This window comes from Pelodiscus sinensis, chromosome 9 (assembly GCF_049634645.1).
Source record: "Pelodiscus sinensis isolate JC-2024 chromosome 9, ASM4963464v1, whole genome shotgun sequence".
NCBI classification, from domain to species: Eukaryota; Metazoa; Chordata; order Testudines; family Trionychidae; genus Pelodiscus; species Pelodiscus sinensis.
The window spans coordinates 38,159,122-38,173,652 of NC_134719.1; the positions used below are offsets into that span (position 1 = coordinate 38,159,122).

General features: G+C 41.4%; 1 protein-coding gene across 3 annotated transcripts in view; it reads left to right on the forward strand.

The window, feature by feature from the left end:
• The window catches only part of SNX7 (sorting nexin 7), a 64,234-nt gene that overhangs the window by 16,235 nt on the left and 33,468 nt on the right, over positions 1 to 14,531 (forward strand). For all 3 annotated transcript variants that reach the window (XM_075936595.1, XM_014571910.3, XM_006119841.4), the window contains exons 3-7: positions 2,222 to 2,332; positions 2,755 to 2,919; positions 4,824 to 5,028; positions 7,691 to 7,890; positions 13,395 to 13,481. In XM_075936595.1, coding sequence (XP_075792710.1) covers positions 2,222 to 2,332; positions 2,755 to 2,919; positions 4,824 to 5,028; positions 7,691 to 7,890; positions 13,395 to 13,481 — 768 coding nt within the window. The remainder of the gene's footprint in view (positions 1 to 2,221; positions 2,333 to 2,754; positions 2,920 to 4,823; positions 5,029 to 7,690; positions 7,891 to 13,394; positions 13,482 to 14,531) is intronic.

A 14,531-nucleotide genomic window follows, 5' to 3' on the forward strand; every position in this document is an offset into this window, starting at 1 on the left:
TTGGCTGTCAATATGTGGTACCTTACTCACCACATACTTTTTCAATTCTGCTTTTCTGTAATTGCATCGTTTGCTAGCACCAAAAAACCCCTCCCATTTACAGTTAATAATAGTTTGGTTGCAACTACAGCAGTTTCTTAAATGAAAAGGTAATATTAGGAAAGGATTTCATGTGTTTTCAGCTGTCTTTGAATTCATTTTGTCATACGGGGAAGGAAGGAAGCCAGTATTGTCAGACTAGCTAGTTCCCTGCAAGTACTGCACAGTCTATACTTTGAGAACATCTGTAATCATTTTATTTTATTTTCATTTGTTTTTGCTGGGGATTCACTTACAACAAATTTTCAAATGAAAAAAATTCCCTTCGTTTTTACAGGAAAGATAGGCTTTTTGTAGAGAGAGAGAGAGAAGAGTAGGGGAGGAGTGTTTTCTGTCTTCTCTCTTATCTGTTATTAATTTGAAGTATGATTAATTTGAAGTACAAATTCAAAATGACGTAACAGCTCTGTTGTGAACCCTAAGCATTCAAAATCCGAGTCAGGTCTGAATCAGAGGTTTGCTCAAAAATTACAAGATTAAATAAAATTGGGTGGGGAGATTATTTTTATTTACCTTCTAGTTTCTCAGCCTTTTGAATTCACTTGAATTATGTTCTAAGCTTTTCTTAGCCACCAAAATGACTAGGAACTTTTAAAAATGAAAACTGATATAGTCATTTGTAATTACTTGACTCCAGGAGCTAGTTTGTTTTTGTCTCTCCTCTCCCCCTCCATTAAAAACCCAAACAAACAAAAACCACACCAATATAATGAGATTTGATAGAGTCATTAGAATTGGCAACACTGTAATAGACATGCAGTTTTGCTAAAGTTTAAATGTTCCTCTACAGGTTCTATTAGTTGGGGACAAAACTGGTAGTGAAAGCCATTAAATCCTGACATATGTAGTTTCAGTTATGCCCAATCTAATTACACAGGAGGGCCACATAAATGTAAGCACAACATTGTGTGGCTCAAATAGATTCTACATATTTTAGACTGATTTATATTTTTAGCTCAGCTTGTTTTGTATGTATTAGGTTGTTTCTATGTACAATGTTTTTTACACACTTGTATAAACTAAAATGATGTAAACATGAAGATAAACCATTAATGAATCATCCATTAGTATGTTGTGTTGAATCAGGCTGTGGGCTTTGTGAAATACTCTAGTGGGCTATGTATGGACTGTAGCTTGGGCTACATTGAAATGCTAGGATTTTCATGGCTGAAACATGGCTGCTAGGTGACTTATAGCAGCCAATCCAAGGGACATGCATTATTTATTTTCAGTTTATTCAAATGCCACAAAATGGGCATTCCTTAAACTTGGATTTGTCATCACTTTAAAATGACCAACCTAAATTTCAGGCTACATTCATCTGAAGGAAAAAGGAAAATCTCCTATTAAGGTAATGATTCAAACCCTACAGTGCTTTGGAAAAAATTGTAGTAGATCAGTTCTTTCTATTCACAGTTTAGCTTTTGTTTCTGGGGGGGGGGGGGGGTTCCACATAGAAGTTCACATTGTTCCATCTCTTACTAGATTAGATCATTTTATTAAAAAATTGTAATTGATAAGTGCAGAATAATTAACATTAACTTTTTCCCCTCACAACTCTCATTTTTATTCCAAACTGGTCAAAAATTAAATATTTGTAGTACTCTTAGAGTATATGTCTACATAGCAGATGGGAGGTATGATAGTCATGCACTAGGGATGTAAAAGTATAACTGTTTAAACTTTTAACTGATAAGCCTGGGCTTATCAGTTACCGTTAACGATTATACACAGGCTCCTTTTTCACTCCTGTGGAGCTGGCTGCCATCCCTTGGGTGCATGTAATTGCTGAGATTTTCAGTGGTTAGCTGAGATTTTCAGTGGTTACACAATCACCTGCTTTTTAACATTCCTATCATGCTAATGCTGCTTATGCAAGTGTGCTACAATTTGCAGAGTAGCAGGGGTGGCACAAATGGAGGCTCAGACTAATTCCCAAAGTATGTATTCACGGAACTTTGATGGTTATGTAGTTTGACCCAGCTCCTGTGCTGTTTTTGGCATGCTAGCTCAAGTAGAGGGAATGTGTTTCTGTTTGCAGGAGCTGGGAATCTCACCTCCCAGCTGCAGTATGGACATACATTTCGATTTTCCATCTTAATTTTGTGGTTATTATTTTCAGACATCTCGTGGTGAGTTTGACTCCAGTGAATATGAAGTTCGAAGAAGATATCAAGATTTCCTTTGGTTGAAGAGCAGACTTGAAGAATCACATCCAACACTGATTATTCCTGTAAGTTTGCTATAATTTGTGTCACTTTTTTGATTGTTCGTAAATGTTTCCATTTATCTGTCGTGAGCTCAGAGAAGTCTCTTTCAGAGTTCTGCGGGCTAAAAACATTGAAACACGAATGTAGTTTGATTAATCTTTTGTGTGTGTGTGTGCAGAGTTCAGAGAAAAATAAGCACATTTCTGTTTTCTTTAACCAACTCTCTCTTCCTTTCCTTTTTTTCTTGATTTTTGTCTATTCTGATGTGTTATCTATTGGTAGAAGCAGGTTTACTGAGTTTACTGTGTTAATTTTATAATTTGTTTTTTACATAGTGAACTGTAGAAGAATATATTTAACATCTCATGAGTACTAGAACTATTGTAAGACATATAATATACAACGCTACACAATGTTTTAGTTATTTATTTCTTTTTTCTTTCAGCCATTGCCTGAAAAATTCATAATGAAAGGAATGGTGGAACGATTTAATGATGAATTCATTGAGACTCGAAGGAAAGCATTGCATAAATTTTTAAACCGAATTGCTGAGCATCCAACTTTGACTTTTAATGAAGACTTCAAAATATTTCTCACCGCACAAGCCTGGGTAAAACAAAATCTTGTGACTTTATTATAAGAAATTATGAACTGCCTTACTAGGGATCTGCTAATATCTTCTTACCAATCATAGCTAGCTATAGAAGTATCATAGGATAGTGAAAAGAATCCTACAGTAGGCAGCTATTGAATAACTTTCCCATAGGAAAAAATTATTTCTAATACCTATTGGTTAGAGTTTGTGTTCTGCTCTGGAGGATGAGTTCATATCCTTTCCAAAACTTTTACTTCTCTATTTTTTTTTAACTCTTCTAATTCATGTAAATATTCTGGATTATATCATGTGTGTGATTGGTAGATTTTTTTTTTACATGTCTCCCCCTTATTCTTTAAAATGAGTGCTAATCTGCTCGACAATGCAGTCAATAAACCATCATTTAATTTTCTTCACAACTACAGTAGGATGTGTCCGCAGGATAAGAAAAGTTTGGAAAGTTTTCTCCTCCAGAGTATTGTTCTGAACATCACTGAAAGTTTCACTAGCAGTTTATAGAAATGGAGGGAGAGTAAAAAAAGGAAAAAGAGAGCAGCTGCTTTTCTTAGTAAGAACATAATTTTCCCCACCAGATGACTCCTCTCTGTGCATCGGGGTGGGCAAGAGGCAGTAAGCTGGCTATATTTGGCCCACCAAGCCACCGGATCTGGCCCAAGGCTTCCTCACCAGCACCATTACTACCCAGCAGCTGCAGCCGCTTTAAACAGCAGATTGCTAATTGCTATGTAGTCTGGGGGGGGGGGGGGGGGTGAGGAGAAAGCTTTGTGTGCTGTCCCTGCCCTCTAGCAAAATCCCCCAGTTTCCAGCCAATAGGAACTGAGAAAATTTGCTGAAGACAGGGGCAGCGAATGAAGCCTCCTCACTCCCTCCCCCCCCCCACGCTGGAGCAGAGATATGTGGAACAGCTGGCTGGGAGTTGCCTAGGTAAGCGCCACCCAGTAAGAGGCTGCCTGTGGCATCCCACTCTTCTCTCCCTCCAACTACCTGCTCTAGATCACCACCCAAACCCTCTGTATCCCCTCTCCCCACCTCCTCCAGGTTGCAACTCTTTCCTTCTTCCCTCCTGAACCCTTCCCCCTGGCCAGAATCCTTTCCTGCACACATACCCCTCCCTGGCCCATGTTACCACCCAAACCTTTACACCCCTTCCCCCCAGGTCACAACTCCCTCACAGACCCTGCACCCCCTCCTAAACCCTTCCCACAGGCCAGAATCCTCTCCTGCTCCTATAACCCTTCCTGAACCCTTCATCTCAAGCATTTGCACCAGATCATAACCCCCTCCTTTGACCAAACTGCCCCTCCTTTGACCAAACTGCTTCTCAGACCCCACACTCCCTCCTGCACCCCAATCCTCTCTCCCAAGCTCCATTCTGCACCCTGCCTGCTGTCCCATGCCCCCTCCACAGACATGGGGCCCTTGACCACTTACCAAAATTTTGGAGTGTCCTCCCATTAAAAATTATTGCCCTGCTGTATATGCTGTCCTATGTTATCTTGCCCAAAAGTCAGCACGCTGTCTGATTCTTCTTAAAGGCTGAAAAGGGAGGAGATGTATACTGCCTTAGTCCTTCCCTCTCCAGTCCCTTACATGCTCCCTATTTCAGTAGAGCATGGATAACCTGTGACACAAAATGGTTGTATTTGATCATACAGTCTTCAATCACAATCTAAAAAGGGAAATCAGTAAGCAGGGGCAGGGGAAGAGTGTCTCAGTAAAAGGATTTGTTTGCTACATATTTAATCACTTTACAATAAGATCTATACAGCAAGTCAAAACCTAAAGTAGCTTGTTTTATGAATATCTGTGTGGTTTTATTGCTTTAATTTGTTTTTGTTGAATTGCAAATCATGGATAGAAAACATTAAAATATTCACAAAGGCATGTTCTACTTGCAGGAACTTTCATCTCACAAGAAGCAGGGCCCTGGTTTATTTAGCAGAGTGGGACAGACTATGAGAGCTGTAGCATCCTCAGTAAGAGGAGGAGGAGTTAAAAGTCGTCCTGATATGTTTACAGATATACATGACTATATGGAAATATTTAATGAGAAAATACACTTGTTAGACAAAATATCCCAAAGAATTTACAAAGAAGAAAGGGGTAAGTAGAAATAATGAACACATGCTTCTGGTTTTATTGACTATAGAATGTAATATACTGAACAAGAAAATTACTTTGAAAAGTTAGTTCCCTTTGATTGTTCTAAACAAAACAATGCTTTCTAGCAAGAGAAACAGAGAACAGGAAACTTTGTTTTGATTTTACTTTGCTTCCTTCAATGACTAATCTTTAACCTATAAATAAATCCGTGTGTAGTTATGTGCACATGGACATCGGTGAGCCTGCCTCATTGGTTTGCAGGTTTAGGATGATTGCAGCAGTAGCTTTTTCTCAAGGGAGGTGAAGGAAAATAACTTACTGATAACCTCACCTTTCTCTTGTTCACTACTGAATCATACCTGGAACTTCCTCAGATGGAATCAACATAAAGAATGTATTAATAGGGAGGGTAGTTAACTATACAGACAAGAAACTGAAAATGCTGACAAGCAACTGAAAACTAAGAAAACCTAGAAGTAAGTTTGTATTTCACCATATTAACTGGAAGACCAGTATGAATGTTTTTTGTTGTGTAAAGATGATTACTACTTAAAGTGAAATATAAACATTTATTTCCAAGTGGCACAATGACAATCAAATTCTGAATTCCAGTTATTTGTATATATTAAAATGCCTACAAATTCTTTAACGAGAATTCCTTTAATGTATGAAGGGTTGAGTTTTTTTTGTATCTATGAATCTAGTATTCTATACCTATTGGACAGAAGTTCTTTGTACTTAATTTGAACCTTAGTCCATGGGTATAGCCAAATACTGGAGTGTATATAGAATCAATAAAAAAAAATGTATTGAGATAATCCTCAGGGATACCCACCTGAACATCAAAGGATAGTGCTATAATGAACAGTATGGTATGATCACTGAAGGGTGCTTACAATTCAAATATGTTCTGTGATTGATAAGGAATATTTGTTCTTGCAGACTTTTTCCATGATTTAAGAAATAATGACCCATTGAAAGACATTTGTAACTCATTAGGAATTGCTCATTGTCAGATATGTTTTTAGTAGAATGATTGGGTTAGAAATTGCTTTATCTTATCAGTCTTATAACCTGATACATCCTAAAAATCAATAAGTAATTAGGCAAATAATATCAAAAACAGAACTCATAATGGGATAAATTGTGGGAAAGTAGCTTTTCCTTTTCGCTCCCACCCTGCCACTCAAGGTATTTTGTTTGTCCTAAACCGGTATATAAATGGTGAGTTTTGGAAAATTAGTTGAAAGTGAGCAAGCTCCCAACTCGGCATCAGTTAGAAAGTTTGGTTAAAATATATTTTTCTTTCTGTATTCTGTAAAGTGCTGCAGTAAGTACCAATTGTCTGTCTTAACTAAAACTTCAACCGAGTTGGCTATTTGACATGCCTTGTTAAATCTGAACATGTAATACAGTCACGTCCATTCCTTCACTTGATTGAGTCCTTCAGTTGATTCGGTTGATTCTGCATGTTCATTCTGTGTCACATGAAAGAGAATTTTAAAAAAAATATTACCTTTCTTGTTGGTCATAACATCTGTCAGAAGGGTTTGTTTGAACTTCACACTCTTGTTAGAATTTTCCTTGATTTTCAAGAAAAAAGTTTGTTCTGCATGGAACAGCAGCTTGCATACTTACTTGAAACTTTAAAATTATATACTTTTTTACCTTGATTTTGATCTTACACTAACCCCATGTTTTAAATATCCCATTGGCCAATACTTCAGGATTTTCTCTTGCAAATAAAAATACTTTGAAATGCTTCTCTGTGTTCTATAATAATTAAGGCTTTGTTTCCTTTAGTTTACTCTGTCTTTCCAGCTCTCTGCATGTCCTGTCTAGATTGGATGTTCCTTGCATAAAGGAAATACATATTGATCAAAGGGATTTTTTTGATTTTAGCAATTCATTCCATGAGGAGTAGTTGGCATAGAAGTTCCTGGGTAGATTTTTAAAACACCAGCACCAAAATTCTTGTGGTAAAGCCTCAAAGTTTTATGCACTCACATGCTGCCAGATATTGCTTGTGTTTAGTCTTTCCCAACATTAACCTGCAGAACACTTATGTGTAGAGCTGATGCTGTCTCAGCAGTCAACCTTTTGTCACTTGTCAAGCAGTGATGATTCCTTCCAGCTGTAGCCCAATGTAGGGGTTTTCATTAAGTTTCTGGAGGCTTTTTTTGACCAATTAAACTCAAAACAAGCATCCCTCTCTACCCACAGCGGCTTCATGTCTCTTTCTATATGCTGTTCCTTTGGTATTAAGTCAGCTGTCACCAAGTTTGCAGAAAAAATGGAGGGATTGTGAAAAATCTCATAGCAAGTGACAGAATCAAATAAGAAAGTGATATTCGAGCAGTGTGGACTTGATCCAATGTCACCTAGCCACTTCAGTTTACCTTGGCCTATAACACATGAACATTACTAATGTGAATACACAGTATAGGGCCAGATTTTTCCTCATTCATCTTTAGTACCTTTATTGAAATTAGTGAAGGTTCTATAAAGATGACAGCATCTGGACCTTACTTTTTCTGAGACAGTACTATAACATCTGCTTTTTGAGGATCACTTGGAAAGATTTGAAACTAGCCTCAGTTTCTATGTTTTTCATCTATCATTAATTTGAGTATTTACATGCACTCATTTTCTTCTTCTGAAGGGTATTATTGTGAATTGAAGGAATATGGTCCAATCCATACTCTTTGGTGTGCATCAGAAGAAGGTCTAGTAGATTCACTAAAGGGTGTTGCTAGCTGCATTGACAAGTGCTACAAAGCTACTGAGAAACGGATGGCAGGACTTTCAGAAAATTTGCTTCCTATTCTACACGAATATGTTCTCTATAATGAAGTATTAACGGTAAGACCATCATATACCAGTGTATGTAATGACCTTTCGAGAGGGAATATGTTTTGTATATGAGGAATTTTGCAGTCACTTCATTAACTCTGAGGGCTACAGTATGTCTTTCTACTGCTAATTGAGGACATAAGCTTTTTTCACTCTGCAGTTCATTTGTTATTAAAAAATAAAAGCAAGAATAATTTCTCCTTGCACAGAATCTTTCCCACCTCCCCCATCTCTTGTATTAGCTAGGTAAAATGTGCCCAGCCTCGAAGAGAAGATTATTTTCACTTTAGTGACTCCTCTTCAGTTTCTTCCTGATATTATAAAACATTAACTGGAACATTAAGGCTTTGAGGGGAGGGGGGAGTTAAGATTCCTTTTCCTGGAAATTGTTGCATATTAGAAAAGACTGACATGCTAGTGGAAAGACTAGTTGTCTTGACCATGGAAGGATTCAAGAAACTACAACTCATGATGAATCAGAAGAGCTACCTTTTCTCTGTTAAAATAATGACTCATCAGTAATGGAGCCTGACACACAAAATAAGGCAACGGTTTTCCCTCCCTGGAGATGTTTCTAAACCTCATGATCCTGACTGCCCTCTTCCAGAATAGTACTGAACTTCTTAAATAGATATGCATGTGCCACATAGACATGCAGATGTCATGCCAGGGCCTGGTTCCATGCATTCTGTTCCATTCAAGACTTTGTAACAGTTTCTCTTATGGATTTTTCCATTCGTGGAAACCAGCTACGAAAACCTTTACTGTCTTGTTGAATAAGAACACACAAGGAAGTGATTGATTGATTGAGCAAAGATCAGAGTATTTTCATCTACATTCTAGTACAGTAGACTTCCAATAATCCGGCACCTTTGGGACCTACATGGTACTGGATTATCAGATATGCCGGAGTATCGAGAGGTACTCTGGCAGGGGCTGTGACGGGTCAGCTGGGACCCGCACTGCATCCGGGGGGTGGGCGGGGAACGGTGCTGCGAGAGGCAAACCCTCCACCGTTTTGCAGGGAGGCGGGGGAAGCCCCGAGCCGCTGCCGAGAGTTTCCGGGAGGAGAGCAGGCTCCCCACTCCCCAGACTGCAGTAGTTATCGCTGAGCAGGGAGGTGAGGGGCGGCGCTGCAGGACAAACCTGCCAAAACCCCAGCTGCTCTGCTCCACAGCTTCCCCAAGTGCGCCGCTCGTCTGTTTCAGCAGCGGCAGTGGCGGACTTGGGGAGGTGGTGGAGCAGAGCAGCTGGGCTGCTGCCAAGCACTGAGCAGGGGGGTGAGGGGCGGTGCTGCAGGACCAATGCAGCAGCACCCCAGTTGCTCTGCTCTGCCGCTTTCCCAAGTCTGCCACTCGTCAGCTTCAGCAGCAGCAGTGGCGAACTTGGGGAAGTGGTGGAGCAGAGCAGCTGGGGTGCTGCTGGGTTGGTCCTGCAGCGCCTCCCCTCACCCCCCTGCTCAGCAATAACTACTGCAGTCTCGGGGGTGGGGAGCCCGCTCCCCTCCCGGAAACTTTCGGCAGCTGCGCGGGGCTTCCCCTGCCTTCCTGCAAAACTGGGGAGGGTTCGTTCCTTGCAATGCTGTTCCCCACCCACCTCCCGGCCGGATGCAGTGTGGGTCCCAGCAGACCCGTCACAGGGGTATAATCCCCTTCCCCTCCCCTCCCTTTCCCAGCTGCGAGTACCCCTAGGGCTCACAGCAGCTCCAATTGTCCAGCTGGCTGGAGCATTTCCGGGTTCCAGTTGGTGCCAGACTATTGGGAGTGCCGGATCATTGGATGCCGGACAATTGAAGTTTTACTGTATTATGGTCTGTCTTCTTAGCAGTACTGTCCCTGCAGAAATACTGATTGCGTGCTCTTGTCCTCATTGGAGTCACCAACATTGTCATAGTAGCATTTGGGAATTGTCAGGGTGCTCTAAATTCAGCTCCCTTCTGGGAGAATTCTCTCCTGAGGCTGCTTTTCATCCCACCCTGCATCTAACTAAGCAGATCTTTGTAGCAGATTTTTGTAGGAGAATGATCGATTCATGATGGAGTGTTCCACGGGATGGTTGATTGGACAGTTTGACCAACAATCACTCTGCATCCATTTCAAACCACCAGCTAGGACAGGGGAGGGCAATAAGCAGCCTGTTTGCTGGATGTAGTTCGCCAGAGTTAGCCCCTGGCAGGCTGCCAGATACTTTATTTATCTGCATGTCTGCAGATACGACCATTCAGTCCCCATTGGCCACAGAGTCAGGCCATGGACTGCTTATTGTCCACTCCTAGGACAAGCATCATAGCCTGTATAGAGGTCCCAGAGCCTTAATATTCAATGGAGTTCAGTCTTCTGGGCCACAGCTGCTTTCATTGCATTGTCCACCTCTTTCCTGATAGAATTAAAAAAGGCAGAGCAAGATTATGACCTCCTAAGTTAATTACTTCAGCATAGCATCCTCTGTACTGGGTACCCACATTATAATGAATAGTAACCATATTAGGATCATGCTATATATCCTGTGCTTCTTGAGTCCTTTAGATTTCATTTCCGTCCTTTGATTGTCCCAAGAAGCAGCTCCTACTCTGTGTGGAGGTTGGAGAGATTGCAGCTGAGGCAAATGATACCCCTTGTTCCTCTTTATTTTTCAGTATGAAAGACAGTTCCCCATACCTGCCCCAGACTTTCTCTTCAGTCGTATTTGTTACTTCCATTGGACTCTCTGCATTTTGGCCTGTCCCTCTTCCAGTTTTCTCTGCCCATCTCATCAGCTGGGGTGTGTGCACTTGTAAAAGGGGATTCTGTGGACAAACTTCAGAGTGACAATGTGGCCTTTCATGCACATCTCTGAAATTAATATTGGTTGGTTGTCTCTACATTACCTCTCATACCTATTGGGTTACCGAGTTCTTGGTGCAACCCTTATAGTGCATCTGAAGAAGTGGGTTGTGCCCACAAAAGCTTGTACAATAAAACTCTGATGGTCCGGCACTCCTGATGGTCCGGCACCATCAGGAACTCGGAAGTGCTCCGGGCAGCCGGACCATTGGAGCTGCTCTGCCCACAGCTTCCCCGATTCAGCCACTGCTAAAACTGATCAGTGGCTGAATCGGGGAAGCTGGGGGCAGAGCAGCTGGAGTGTTGCCGGGTAGGTCCTGTAGCGCTGTCCCTTGGGGCTGCGGGACCAACCCGGCAGCACCCCAGCTGTCCCAGATTCAGCCGCTGCTGAAATTGACCAGCGGCTGACTCCAGGAAGCCCGAGGCAGAGCTGCTCTGCCCCAGCTTCCTGGAATCAGCTTCTCATCAGTTTCATCAGTAGCTGACTTGGGTACACCTGGGACAGAGCAGCTGGGGTGCTGCTGGGTTGGTCCCCGCAGCGCCGAGGTGCGGTGCTGCGGGGACCAACCCGGCAGCGCCCCAGCTGCTCTGTCCCAGGCGTCCGGATTCAGCTGCTTTTGAAACTGACCAGTGGCTGACTCCAGGAAGTCCGGGGCAGAGCTGCTCTGTCTCGGGCTTCCTGGAGTCAGCCGCTGGTCAGTATCAGAAGCGGCTGACTTGGGGACACCTGGAGCAGAGCAGCTGGGGTGCTGCCAGGTTGGTCCAGCATCCCCCCACCCCACCCCAGACCCCTTATAGCCCCCCCCCCCCTTCCGATAGTCCGGCATATCTGATAATCCGGCACCCCCTGGGTCCTAAAGGTGCCGGATTATCGGAAGTTTACTGTATAACCATCTACATGTTTTGTTAGTCTCTAAGGTGCTGCTAGACTATTCGTTGTTTTTAAAGTTTTTTCAGTAACATAACTCAGCTACCCCTGTAAAGCTTTTGAATGCAACATTAGACAGGCTTGAGCCTTTCATCCATTAGCTCCTTCTTCCCCAATTCCATGCCAGTCTCTCTCCTGGATATTTTTTTCTAATGTTTGCTTGTGCCCTGCACCTTGATTAGGATATTCCTAATCAGGCTAAGAATGAACTGATGGAGGACACTTTGGAAAACTTGTTTTTTGAGGCATGGTGGTATTAGAACTTCCCAAGATGTCCCATAAGCGTGTATGCCTAGGCAGGGATAATAATTTTTTAGCTTTGGAAGTGTAGTATGGGAAAGCAGATGCAGTTGGATCCTAAGGAGGAGATTCCATAGCCCAAAATCTTCACATCTGGATTTGATTCCTTCTGCTTGATTGATAGAAAGCAACGTCAAACCTGGGAAAAGTTGGCCTGTACTGCGATTGTGAATTAAAGAGTAGAAGCTGTTGGGACACGGTAACAAAGGATTGTCAAACAAAGTTTTTAAATTTTATATTCACATTCATGTTTCTTCTGAGTCACCTTAAAAATGTGTGAGTTTCACAACACTTCTGCGCAGGGCCAGCTTTAGGTCAATTCGGCCGATTCCGCGGAACGGGGCCCCGCACCTGAGGGGGCCCCGCTCCCGGGGGCATGACGCATGCACAGGTCCCCTCCGGGTGTGCGACGCATGCACAGGGCCCACCCCCAGAATCGGGCCCCGTGCTTGTTAAAGCCAGCCCTGCTTCTGTGTGGGAAGTTTAATTTCAGTTTTATGGGTGGGGATGCTGAGGGACAAACCTTTACACTGACTTCTGTGATGTCACAAAGCAAAGAGCTCTAGTCAAAATATAACTAATTATTGGTGCTATAGTCTGACAACATTCCCTCTCTTTTTATACAGGCTGGACCTCCCTGGTTCGGAACCCTTGGGACAAGGAGGGAGTTTTCTGGACCAGGGGAAGTTGGTGTCTCTGCTGGCAGACACCAGGCTATGCAGGGGTCTGTCAGCTGATAGCTGGGCTCTGCAGCCAGCCCCTGTCCGCCAGGGTTCCTGGGGCTCTCTGGTCTAGGAACATCTATCGATGTTGTTGGGCCAGAGAGGTTCAACCTGTATTAGTTTTTGCCATTCTTCTAAGAATCAAATTTATTGAATTAGCCTTAACTTTAAATATGACTGGGCTTGTTAACATTGATAGATTTAATTGATCTTGATTCTTTATATTTTCAAATAAAGAATTTTATTGGTAATCTTCCTCTGCCACTAAACCGTGGCACATTCATAATACCATAACAGCCTCACATTTCCTGTAGGAGCTGGTGTATCATTTGGATGAGTCCTAACTCTTGTGCTATTACTTTTGTTCAAATAAAGTATTTTCAGTATTGGGACTTCTCTAAATTGTGTTTCTCGTAAAGGATTCAAAATAGTATTACTGTTCCATAGACTGACTCACTTTGTAGCAACATAGTCTGACATATTCTTAGAGCATTGGAATTGAGTTGGGTAGGATTTCTAACAATTCTTTCAGTGAAAATTGGAGTAATAAAAACATAACTTTAAAGAATCCATTCAAGTTTTAAGTAAAATAGACACATCAGACCAATATCTTTAAATCCTAGAATTCTATTAAAGCCATAATCTATACATTTTCTGAAGGGTTAAGTACTCTTGATTTCAAGATGTCTTTGTAAACAGATTGTATTGAATTGCAGTCTATTTTGTCCAAATGTTTTATAGGGTGTTTTGAAAAGAAGAGACCAAATTCAAGCAGAGCTTGATTCCAAAGTTGATGCTTTATCTAATAAAAAGGCAGAAAAAGATCTGGTAAGTATGTACATCATTATGAATGTTATTTTGACTGAAAATTACAAGTTCTGTCAAATGCAAGCCCCGAAAAGCCATGTTTTGGGGCTGCACAGTTCCCTCACCTATTCTAAAAAAGTTTACTCATGCACTGCACAGGAAATAAGAATTGATACAATGGTATATTAACAGCTGCTGAAATGCCCTAGAAGAGGTAGTTGGGATGATCAAATCTGTTCCTTGTTTATGTATTTTTTTAAAAAGTGTATTTGTTTTTGTTTGTGCCCTTCTGGTGGAACTAATTGGACTCTTGTCACTAGAACTGGTGGAGCATCTCCACTCTCATAGACTCCTAAGCCGTTTTTAGAGTTTCTCCCTAATAAGGAGCCAGCTTGACAATTGGCAATATACCTGTAAGTTAAATACTTTGTAAGATTGCCATTTATTTCCTTGGACTTAGACATTTTAATGTCCATCTGTTTACCTTATGATCCTGGCCAAGCTACCCTTTGTGTTACACTGGTTTGTGCTTACCACTTTTAAAGGATGACTTTAAACTGTACGTTTGGTCTTGTTTATTTGATAGATTTTAATTTTGTTTTAGACAATACTCATGAGCCTTTCAAAAGCACTTGGCATCAACCTAAGTGCTCCTATTGAAATCACTGGTAAGAGTCCTGTTGACTTCAGTGGGAGCCGAGTTAGATCAATACTGAGTACTTTGAAAAGTCCATCCTGTGGCTTTAATGGGAAAATGTCTTAAATAGTTTCTGACAAAATGACTGTAATATCTCCTCCTTTGACAGTGGAATGATCAGCTCTCTTATGTTTGCAGGTGGTAATAAATTTGAGGGCACAATTGACATTACTTGGAAATCTTAAGAGCTTGATTTGGGGAGTCAGTCAAATACCTATCATCTAAATAACAGCTTGTGCAAAATTGTGGGTGCAAAACATTAAATAAATGCAAGGTCATTTTACAAATTTCAAGCAAGAACAATCCTATTATATTAAAATGAAGTGATGCAATTTTATGCTGAGAGAGAGAATTGTGACTGAGCACTTAATTAT